Below are 10,846 nucleotides of genomic sequence, written 5' to 3' on the forward strand. Positions count from 1 at the left end.
ACTGCCTTGAGCTTATTTTCTGCTGCCCCAGAGTGGAATTGGACCAAGAATTTTGCACACTCCCTGTATGCAAAAGACATTAGCATTGTCCAGTCAAGCATATTAGAAATACCGTAGTATTAAAGACAGAGATATATACACATACATCAGCTGATCTTCGCTGTAGCCTGTATGGTGGTTAAGAGTTTCATTCCAAAGGGGAGTTTTGTTAAGAGTGCATCGGGCTGCATAGACTGCAGCTGCAGCAAGCTTTGATGGGCAATACTGGATGATGGTTGAGTAGTTCATCAAACCAAGTTCAGCAAAGAAAAATGCCATGCTCTCCATCTGTGCGCATCAAAATAGAGCTCAATCAACAAGAAATAAACACAAACACAGAGAAATCTTTGTACATGGTCCCGTACTATCAAATCCTTCCCAGCCAAACACACATGCCATTGGATTGATTTACACAAGAAGGTTTTATAGTACAAGTACCTCCTGATCAGCCGGGACAGATGCTTTCGCATATCGAACCAGAAAGACGTATGCAGTTGGAACCGTCAAATACCATTCCAATTTCCCCAGAATTGCTTTCTCCATGAGAAGAACTTGCTCTCTGATATAAGCATTGTCTGATATAGCTATGAAATCACTCACCTTAAAAATAAAAATAAAATTAACACCTCTGATGATGACTAAAAATGACAAATTAAGCCTTTTCACAATAAATTTAAAGTCAGAGATTTATCTAAATCAACCTTAGGTGCCCGTATCTCTTCGTATTTGCATGCAATCAACATTGAGCTGATGCCAACCAACTGAAGTTCCCTTCTTGAAATAGTCCTCATTGAAAGAAAACGGTCAACTACATTGACCGTGAGGTACAGACTTTCACGCATCATTTTAAATTTCTCATGAACTTCAACCAACCAGTCTACAAGGATCTCTCTCATTTTAGAATTGATTTCTGGCTGCGAATCCATATAATCACGAACTCGAGCATCATCCTGATAACAAGAGAACCACATACAAACTAAGTCTTGCTGAGATAAAAATGAGAAAATGAAGAGAAACAGAGAACGGGAAAGAAAATTAGCACACCTCTGCAAGCTTGTAGAACTTGTAGATATCCTCAACATACTCCACTGCTGCCAATTCATTGTCCACATCTGCTGCATCAATGTTAGCTATTGGATCCTTTGGATTCTTGGTAATTCCACAAGCAGCCTGGAAAAATGGAGCAGTTAACAGCAAGAGAAAATGGAGCAATGGGGCTTCAACAAAACAACAAACTAACCATTTTCCTTAAAAATCGTACAACAGTATTTATGTGGTACAATTCTGAATTTTGTGTTCTTGTTTTCAGCTTTTTCCTCCTACAACGTGGCTATTTGACAATATCTGTGAGTATATTGATCAACTTTTCAACATAGTGAGACTGCAGAAACTTTTATATTGAGCCATTGGTGAGTAATGATCATTCTCTTTTTTGATCTTCTTTTAAAATCCGTTGCATATTTTCCGCAGATACAAAGGAAAACAGCTATTCTTTGCTGATTTTAGTTGATTTCATATTACTAATATTTATTTGGTGATATTTATTACTGATTTTAGTCAATTTTAGTCGATTTCATATTACTAATATTTATTATAATGACAACTATCCAATTTTAGTCGATTTCATATTACCAAATAATGTGCACCAAAACAGCTATTCTTTGCTGATTTTAGTAGATTTCATATTACTAATATTTATTTGGTGATATTTATTGCTGATTTTAGTCGATTTTAGTCGATTTCATATTACTAATATTTATTATAATGACAGCTATCCAATTTTAGTCGATTTCATATTACCGAATAATGTGCACCAAAACAGCTATTCTTTGTTGATTTTAGTCGATTTCATATTACTAAAATCAGCAAAGAATAGCTATTTTCCTTTGTATCTGCGGAAAATATGCAACGGATTTTAAAAGAAGATCAAAAAAGAGAATGATCATTACTCACCAAGGGCTCAATATAAAAGTTTCTGCAGTCTTACTATGTCTAAAAGTCGATCAATATACTCACAGATATTCTCAAATAGCTCATCAAACATTGTAGGAGGAAAACGCTGAAAACAAGAACACAAAATTCAGAATTGTACCACATAAATATTGTAGTACGATTTTTAAGGAAAATGGTTAGTTTGTTGTTTTGTTGAAGCCCCATTGCACCATTTTGTCCTGCTGTTAACTGCTCCATTTTTCCAGGCTGCTTGTGGAATTACCAAGAATCCAAAGGATCCAATAGTTAACATTGATGCAGCAGATGTGGACAATGAATTGGCAGCAGTGGAGTATGTTGAGGATAGCTACAAGTTCTACAAGCTTGCAGAGGTGTGCTAATTTTCTTTCCCGTTCTCTGTTTCTCTTCGTTTTCTCATGTTTATCTCAGCAAGACTTAGTTTGTATGTGGTTCTCTTGTTATCAGGATGATGCTCGAGTTCGTGATTACATGGATTCGCAGCCAGAAATCAATTCTAAAATGAGAGAGATCCTTGTAGACTGGTTGGTTGAAGTTCACAAGAAATTTAAAATGATGCCTGAAAGTCTGTACGGGAACTAGGCCTAAGCGATGAGCAACAGCAATTGAATTGAGATTCCATGATGATCTTGCAGAAGTACAAATGGATTTGATGCAGCGTACTGCCATTGGAACGTATGCTTCATATCTTAGCTCTAAGACTGTTTTGCCTTCAACGGTGTCACGAGTTGTGCCGGAAAAAGTTGCTATGGCACTGCATTATGGTGAATGAACATAACTGATGTATTTGATGATGTTAATAGGATTATTCTCTTCCAATATTTCAATTAGATCTCTCTCATCAGCCATATTGACCATTGATTCTTTTTAACAGCAAAGCTTCCTGAAATTATCTTTGCAAAATTCGTTAAAAGATAAGGAGATATTAGAGTGCTAATCTAATAACTTGGATGCAAGTCAACCAACCATCTTCTTGCATAAAACTATAAAAAAGTCCCAAGTTCAATGACAAACGGTGTAAATGTAGACAATAAAACAAAAGTGGTGTTAAACTATTTAGCTTTGTTCTTTCATGAAGTGGCCAGATTAAAAATTTTCTTGTAGTGATTTCAGCATGTTATGCTAAGCTCAAGTAAGCTTTAAAATAAGTAATTTTTTATTGGATCAAAGTTGGAAACATTACTTGTAAAAAAAAAAAAAAAGTAATAAACAAGTTCACTCACTCTTCGTTTATTTTATTGCTAGATTACTAGAGCAGTGACAACAGTATGCCATTTATATTTATAAGGAACTTTATTTAAAAAAAAAACTTATGATTTGACTTTAACTCAAATTAAATGCATCAAATAGACTGTAAAAAATATGATTTGATATTATTTCAACTCAACCTGTTCACTCTTCGCTTTCCCTGCATTCAAGTTTTCCCCAAGAAGAATACAGGTTAAAACTATACTCATTTCTTGAAAAGCATTTTCTAGTGTCATGGTCCAGTGGGGTAAGTGAGATACCTAAACCCACATCGGAAGTGAAAAGCTCCTTTGTGCAGTTTATATAGGCTTGGACTCTCCAACTACAACGACTAGCTTTTGTGGTCTGGTTCTCCCAATTGAGATACATGACATTGGTATCAAAGCAAGCATCATGTCTTTCGGTCTCGGCTCCACTTAGGGTGCATGGGCACCTGCTCGACGTGGACGCCGAGTCGGAAGCGTGGTGGTTTGTCATGGTCCAGTGGGGTAAGTGAGATACCTAAACCCACATTGGAAGTGAAAAGCTCCTTAGTGCGGTTTATATAGGCTTGGGCTCTCCGACTACAACGGCTAGCTTTTGTGGTCTGGTTCTCCCAATTGAGATACATGACATTGGTATCAAAGCAGGCATCATGTCTTTCGGTCTCGGCTCCACTTAGAGTGTATGGGCACCTGCTCGACGTGGACGCAGAGTCGGAAGCGTGGTTGTTTGTCATGGTCCAGTGGGGTAAGTGAGATACCTAAACCCACATTGGAAGTGAAAAGCTCCTTTGTGCGGTTTATATAGGCTTGGGCTCTCGGACTACAACGGCTAGCTTTTGTGGTCTGGTTCTCCCAATTGAGATACATGACACCCGTTGAGATAAGGGTATATAAGCCAATGAAGGGGTGGTCATCCTAAGCAATCTATACACTCCGTACGCTTCATGCTTGTAGTTTTCTAGTTTCGCTCCAGATCTAAGACCATCTCCTAATTCAAGAAAGGGGTGCACCTACCCTTGTAGCATTGCAACAAGAAAATATGTTGTTTTGTGATGGCAAAATTATTATTCACATTTCATATATTTCAACATTTCATTCTAGGAACCTCGTACACCTCATAATCACGGGAGCCAAGTTTGAACATGCTCAGCCTTGGCTTCTTTCCAACATTAGATTCTTACTTGATGACTTGTCAGAGCCTTGTACCATGGATAATTCTTGTTGAACATAATGGGCTACATAAGGGTGTTCATTATGGACACCCTTATGTAGCCCATTATGTTCTTGTAGCATACTCCTTGTACCATATAGGACTTTTCCTATTGTTTGAACCGGAATTAGGTCCAAAGCAAACAGCAGATACCAATCTAATCTCTCCTATAGCACTTCAATTTTGGTTTCATTTCTATGGCAACCCAAATTGAGCACTGTGAAATCCAACCTTCACCTGGCGATGTGAATGAGCTGACACTACCTTTGACATTCTTCGACCTACCATGGTTGTATTTCCATCCAATTCAGCGTCTTTTGTTCTATGAATCCCCTTGTTCGAAGGCCTATTTCTTTGAAACCATCGTTCCAAATCTCAAAGAATCACTCTCCCTCACCCTCGAACATTATATTCCACTAGCAGGCAACATATTGTGTCCATTAAACAATGAAAAGCCTGTGTTGCGCTACATGGTTGAGGACTCAGTTCCTCTAATTATAGCTGAGTCGAATGAGAATTTCAATAATCTTACTGCAAATTACGCACGAGATACAGATCAGTTCTATCCTTCTGTCCCTCAATTGCCACCACCCAAAGAGGAAGCCGAGTACAAAATTATTCGAGTCTTCTGTCTACAACTAACTTTGTTTCCAAATCATGGCCTGTGTATTGGTTTTACCAACCTTCATACTGTTGGGGATGCAAGTTCAATTGTAGGCTTCATAAAGGCATGGGCTTCAATCAGCAAACTTGGTGGAGATTCACAGTTGATTGAAACCAATTCCTTGCCACTCTTTGATAGATCTGTCATTCAAGATCCCAATGGAATAGGAAATTTATGGTGGAATCAATTGAATAATATTCCTATCCGATTTTCATCTCTGCATTCACTTGCCAATAAGGTTCGGAACACGTATATTCTTCACCAAGCTGATATACAGAAACTCAAGGATTCACTTTTTGCCCGAAACCCAGGTTTAGTTCATCCTTCATCTTTTGTGGTTACTGTTGAAAAATGCTTCAGGAACTGCACGTCAACTTTAGTTTTTAAATAATTGTTTCAGATTTTATTATCTTTCTTCCAGTCAAAAGTTGGACCTAGTCTATAGGATCAGTTACAACTTCCAACATTATTGCTTTTAGTTAGCCTATTTTCTAGTTTTTTCAGTTTCCCTCCAGCTATAAATGTAAGGCATGCAATTGAATAAAATTAATTCCCTTTAGCTACTGCTTAGTGCTCGTAACCTGCAGTATTCATTTTCTTCTTTTCTTCTTTCATCTCTAAAAAACCAACATCTGGTATCAGAGCTTATTTCTCAAGGGACCTATGTGAAATAATGGAAGGTGAAGCCAGTTTTTCTCATATTGCTCCTCCTATCTTCGATGGAGAAAACTACCAGCTTTGGGCAGTGAGAATGGAGACTTACCTGGAAGCTTTAGATCTATGGGAAGCTGTGGAAGAGGATTATGAAGTTCCTCCGCTGCCGAACAATCCGACCATGGCCCAGATCAAAATTCACAAGGAAAGAAGAACCAGGAAGTCAAAGGCGAAAGCAACCTTGTATGCTGCTGTTTCAACAACCATTTTCACAAGGATTATGTCTCTCAAATCAGCAAAAGAAGTTTGGGATTATTTGAAGGAAGAGTATGCAGGAGATGAAAGGATAAGAGGCATGCAAGTACTGAATTTAATAAGGGAATTCGAGCTACAAAAAATGAAAGAGTCTGAGACAATCAAAGAGTACTCAGATAAATTGATTGGCATTGTCAACAAGGTCAGGTTACTTGGCACAGAATTTACAGATTCAAGAATTGTCGAAAAAATTCTTATAATTGTGCCTGAAAGATATGAAGCTTCAATAACCACCTTGGAGAACACAAAAGATCTGTCCAAGATCACCTTGGCAGAGCTATTAAATGCCTTGCAAGCTCAAGAGCAACGAAGACTTATGAGACGAGATGGTGTTATTGAGTGAGCTTTGCCAGTCAAGCACCAAGATGCCTGGGGAAATTGTAAGAAGAACTCTAAGCAGAATCAAGTCTCAAGTTGTGAGAGCACTTCAAACAACCACAATCAAAGCAAGGGTGGAAGCTTTAAAAGAAATTATCCCCCTTGTAAGCACTGTGGTAAAATAGGTCATCCACCATACAAGTGTTGGAAGAGACTAGATGCTAAGTGTAGCAAATGCAATCAGCTTGGACATGAAGCTGTGATTTGCAAAAGCAAATTTCAAAAGCAAGAAGCAGATGCCCAGGTTGCTAATGAAGATGAAGAAGATGAGATTTTCATGGCAACATGTTTTTCGACTGGGAACTCTTCAAAATGTTGGCTAATTGATAGTGGTTGTACAAACCACATGACTTATGACAGAACTCTCTTTAAGGAGTTGAAGCCTACAGGAATCACAAAGGTCAAAATTGGAAATGGTTGTTATATTCCTGCAAAAGGAAAGGGGAACATTGCAATTACTACAAATTCAGGTACAAAAATAATATCTGATGCTCTTTATGTACCTGATATTGATCAAAATCTGTTGAGTGTAAGTCAGTTAATAGAAAAAGGATTTAAAGTGTCCTTTGAAAATTGGTACTGCCACATCCTTAATGCCGCTAGACAGGAGATTTTGCGAGTTAAAATGAGAGGTAAAAGTTTCTCATTTGCTCCAACGGAGGAGGAACATACAACTTATACCACCAAGGTTAGCAACACCGAAATTTGGCACAAGAGGCTTGGGCATTGTCATCCTCAGCGGATGTGGAAAATGAAGAAGAATGATATGATAAGAGGCCTACCTACTAATCATATACCAAACTGTCATGCACGTCAATTTGGTAAACAAAATAGGATTCCATTTCCTAAATCAACTTGGAGGACCTCCAAATCTCAAAGATTCACTCTCCCTCACTCTCAAACATTATATTCCCTTAGCAAGCAACATACTGTATCCAGCAAGCAATGAAAAGCCCTTTCTTCGTCATGTGGTGGGGGACTCTCTTTCTCTAACGATAGCCGAGTCAAACGAGGATTTCGACTCTCTTATTGCAAATTATGCACGAGATGCTGATCAGTTCTATCCTTTTGTCCCTCAACTGCCTCCACCTAAAGAGGAGCCTGAGTATAAAACTTTTCCAGTCTTCTGTGTACAGGTAACTTTTTTCCCGAGTCACGGCGTATGTATTGGTTTTACCAACCATCATGCTATAGGCGATGCGAGTTCAATTGTGGGCTTTATCAAGGCTTGGGCTTCAATCAGCAAATTCAGGGGAGATTCGCAGTTGATTGACGCCAAATCCTTGCCTCTTTTTGATAGATATGTCATTAAAGATCCTCGTGGAATAGGAGATTTATATTGGGACCAATTGAAGAATTTGTCGTTGCAATTCCCACCTTCGCATTTACCCATCAATAAGGTTCGGGCCACGTATATTCTCCACCAAGCTGATATCAAGAAACTCAAGGATTCGGTTTTGGCTCGAAAACCAGATTTAGTTCAACCTTCCTCTTTTGTAGTTACGATTGCCTATGTCTGGACTTGTTTGGTGAAATCCGGGCCAGTTAGTGGGGAGAAGGTCGATGCAAATGAGTCCGAATACTTCAGTTTTGCAGTGGATTGCCGGGAACGCATGAATCCACCTGTGCCTACTAATTATTTCGGCAATTGCATAGGAGTTGCAATTGTTACAAGAAAGCACCATGAGTTGATAGAAAATGATGGATTTTTCATCGCAGCTGAGTCAGTTGCAGAGATCATTCGAATAAAGGTTAAAAACAAAGACGAAATGATGAAAGGTGCTGCAAATTGGCTAGCAGAAATGGGAGAATTATTGATGGGAAAACGAAATCTTTCAGTGGCTGGATCACCTAAGCTCAACTTTTATGACGTGGACTATGGATGGGGAAGGCCAAAAAAGATGGAGGCGGTGTCTATTGATGGAGATCATGATTCCTTTTCCCTCTGCAAATTCCAGGACTCTGAGGGAGGTTTGGAGATTGGATTATCTTTGCCCAAGACAAAAATGGATGCTTTTGCAGCTATTTTCGCCAGTGGCTTAGGGGTTTTATCAAAGGAAGTTTTCCATTCCGATTAAATCTCCCATACAACTTGCTTCTGGAATTTGTCCAGTATGAAGGTTCAATTTCTCATTATTCAAAGTTGATAATTGAAATGTTTATTTTGATTTACGCATGCTGAAATAATGGAAATGATAATGTGGCTTGGGGATTGTCGGTCCAATGAAATGTACTTTAGCATAGTTGGATGAATGAATAATTCACTAAGGAATAAGGATTTTACATGCCATTCTATTATTTCCGTTTATTCAATATTGCCTCCATTGGAACAAAAATCAAAGTTCAGCTATTTACTTGAAAACAATTGTCATCACGTTAGCTTTTTCAATCAATAATTGCAACTACCCAATAATTTTAGAGGCACGAAAAATTTGTTGTAACATAATGATGTAATGAATTCTCTAGCCTCTCTTTTCAATAGGTGATATACTTTTTAATTCTTATATAGTAAAATAAGTTTTATGGTCATATCGAGGGATATTTTTACTTGTACAATATATGAAAGATGGCTAATCTTATTGGGCCAACCAACAACAATTGAAAATTATTAATGGATTAGAGACGTTGTCTGCGATGAGCGTTGACTATATTTTCAGCCTAGATAACTTGAAGTTACGATTAAAATTTGCATCGTTTTTAACTTTAATCTCTAATCTTTATTTTTTAAGAACACTAGTACTTTTTAGTGGCAGTCAAATCCCCACGTTGCTATTACCAATTTATCTCGCAAGAGAACCTATCCTAAGTAAGTAACATGATGAATTGATAGTCCCACAAAGATTAATTATGATCCTACTTCAATTAAATTAACTCCACCAAGAATACACATATAATTATGCCGGTGTTGAGTTTCTTTTTCCTAATTAACAACTAACCAAAAAAAAATAATAATAATAAAAATAAAAATAAAAAGATCATATGAAAGTTAGAGTGAAATGCAATCAAACAAAGCACTAGGATTACGATTTCACTGTTGCAATCCTAATTCAATTCTCAATTACCTGTAATTGTTAACTCTTGCCTAGCTTAAAATCAATTATCCAAATATAATTAAAAGTCTCTCTCAAGATCAATTAATTGTTCATTTTTATGTGAACCCAATGATGTATGATAAGTGGGTTTTGTACACTTATTTAGGCCTCAAAACATGGACAATTGTTAGTAATTATATTGGAATATAGCTTAGCTATGTATAAGTTATGTTTCGTAGGACAACATTAATGAACGTGGCAAGTATTAGGAGGATCAAGTGAAAAAGGACCAAAATGGAAGAAAACTAAAGTTCGGAGACCAAATTGAAAATAGTTGAAAGATGACCCGGAAGCATAAATGGGGATGTCAAAGAGTTAAGGACCAATTTGGTGAAGATATGTAGTGTTGGAAGAAGAAGAAATAAGAGATGAGAAAATGGAGCTAAAGGACTAAAATGCAACTTTTGGAAACTTTGAGAGCATAGTAGAATCTCCATACAGTTGCATACATGGTTTCCAACAACTTTGAGAGCATAGAAGTAGACAAGAAACGCGAAGAATAACCCAAATATTGAAGATTCAATTCAATAATTAATGGTGTGATATCGTTTCTTTAATATTCTTTTTGTTTTCTTATTTCCAGCATGCTATGCTAGATTTATATGTGCTAGGAGAACGACGAATCATGTGATATGACTTTTTAACATTTAGTTTTATATGTTTGACATCCAAAACACGTTTTTGGATTTTGAATGGTTTATATGAATTTCTTTTCTCCATGATTATTTTGCACAGTAATTATGTGAATACAATGGCTTATTTATACATTCGAAAAGAAGGAAATAGGCTCGACATAGTATAAATCATCATATGGTCCAATGAGGGATAGAAATATACCGCTATACTCTGTGTGAATATTTAAGTGTTCATAAAAATTTATGCATTCTTGTATATTCGCATTTGTCATATAAATATTTTCGAATCATGTATGAGAATGAATTCAACATTACTCGAGAGTGGTTGTTGAATAAAATAAGAATATTAATTCATCAAAATTTAACCGTGTTGTCAAAGTGTAAAACTAAGCTTAAAAGGGATTATTGTACAGGGATTCGTCATTCATTATAACACTTCAACTTGTATTCAACAAAATTTGCATTTAGTTTAATTAATACATTTAAATTTGCATACGTAAGTTAGTTTAGTTATAATTTTCATTAGAACAAGCACTCTCATTTTAAATCAATCTCTGTGGAGCGATATTCAGACTCAAAATTCACTTTATTACTTGTTAATGAACCATATACTTATGGTGGGCTTAAACCAAAATATAATTTCATGAACAATGTAG

The 10,846-nt window shown here is 36.8% G+C and overlaps 5 protein-coding genes across 6 annotated transcripts in view; 4 read left to right on the forward strand and 1 right to left on the reverse strand.

The window, feature by feature from the left end:
• LOC111395383 (G2/mitotic-specific cyclin S13-7-like) overlaps positions 1-1,211 on the reverse strand; it is a 1,729-nt gene extending 518 nt beyond the window's left edge. The window contains exons 1-5 of one of the 2 annotated variants that reach the window (XM_023021356.1): positions 1,084-1,211; positions 741-989; positions 478-639; positions 146-327; positions 6-63 (exon numbers count right to left, since the gene is read on the reverse strand). In XM_023021356.1, the coding sequence (XP_022877124.1) occupies positions 6-63; positions 146-327; positions 478-639; positions 741-965 (627 nt within the window). In that variant the 5' untranslated portion in view covers positions 966-989; positions 1,084-1,211. The remainder of the gene's footprint in view (positions 1-5; positions 64-145; positions 328-477; positions 640-740; positions 990-1,083) is intronic. The other variant, XM_023021355.1, reaches the window with a different exon arrangement.
• A 972-nt stretch (positions 1,212-2,183) lies between these two features.
• On the forward strand, positions 2,184-3,184 carry LOC111396404 (G2/mitotic-specific cyclin S13-6-like; the record flags this gene model as incomplete). The annotated part of the gene is made up of 2 exons (XM_023022840.1): positions 2,184-2,363; positions 2,458-3,184. Coding segments are annotated over 2 exons (315 nt in total), but the record flags the coding sequence as incomplete, so codon positions are not given.
• A 1,465-nt stretch (positions 3,185-4,649) lies between these two features.
• LOC111396405 (malonyl-coenzyme:anthocyanin 5-O-glucoside-6'''-O-malonyltransferase-like) lies at positions 4,650-5,507 on the forward strand. The gene has a single exon (XM_023022841.1). The coding sequence runs from the start codon at positions 4,650-4,652 to the stop codon at positions 5,505-5,507; it is 858 nt and encodes a 285-aa protein (XP_022878609.1).
• Positions 5,508-5,778: 271 nt separating this feature from the next.
• LOC111395384 lies at positions 5,779-6,439 on the forward strand. The gene has a single exon (XM_023021357.1). It carries the CDS (start codon positions 5,790-5,792, stop codon positions 6,426-6,428), a length of 639 nt encoding a protein of 212 aa, XP_022877125.1. The 5' UTR covers positions 5,779-5,789; the 3' UTR covers positions 6,429-6,439.
• Positions 6,440-6,450: 11 nt separating this feature from the next.
• Positions 6,451-8,556, forward strand: LOC111396406 (malonyl-coenzyme:anthocyanin 5-O-glucoside-6'''-O-malonyltransferase-like). Its single transcript, XM_023022842.1, has 3 exons — positions 6,451-6,579; positions 6,690-7,095; positions 7,298-8,556. Exons 1-3 carry the CDS (start codon positions 6,451-6,453, stop codon positions 8,539-8,541), a joined length of 1,779 nt encoding a protein of 592 aa, XP_022878610.1. The 3' UTR covers positions 8,542-8,556.
• The last annotated feature ends 2,290 nt before the right edge of the window (positions 8,557-10,846 follow it).

The sequence above is a fragment of the Olea europaea genome, chromosome 6 (genome assembly GCF_002742605.1).
Source record: "Olea europaea var. sylvestris chromosome 6, O_europaea_v1, whole genome shotgun sequence".
Lineage (NCBI taxonomy): Eukaryota > Viridiplantae > Streptophyta > Magnoliopsida > Lamiales > Oleaceae > Olea > Olea europaea.

Coding starts and splice junctions, on each gene's coding strand:
- LOC111396406 (XM_023022842.1), top strand. CDS start 6,451: ATGCCTGGGGAAATTGTAAGAAGAACTCTAAGCAGAATCAAGTCTCAA. Junction 6,580..6,689: donor TCCCCCTTGTAAGCACTGTG/GTAAAATAGGTC, acceptor AAATTTCAAAAG/CAAGAAGCAGATGCCCAGGT. Junction 7,096..7,297: donor TTTGCGAGTTAAAATGAGAG/GTAAAAGTTTCT, acceptor TAAACAAAATAG/GATTCCATTTCCTAAATCAA.
- LOC111396405 (XM_023022841.1), top strand. CDS start 4,650: ATGGCAACCCAAATTGAGCACTGTGAAATCCAACCTTCACCTGGCGAT.
- LOC111395384 (XM_023021357.1), top strand. CDS start 5,790: ATGGAAGGTGAAGCCAGTTTTTCTCATATTGCTCCTCCTATCTTCGAT.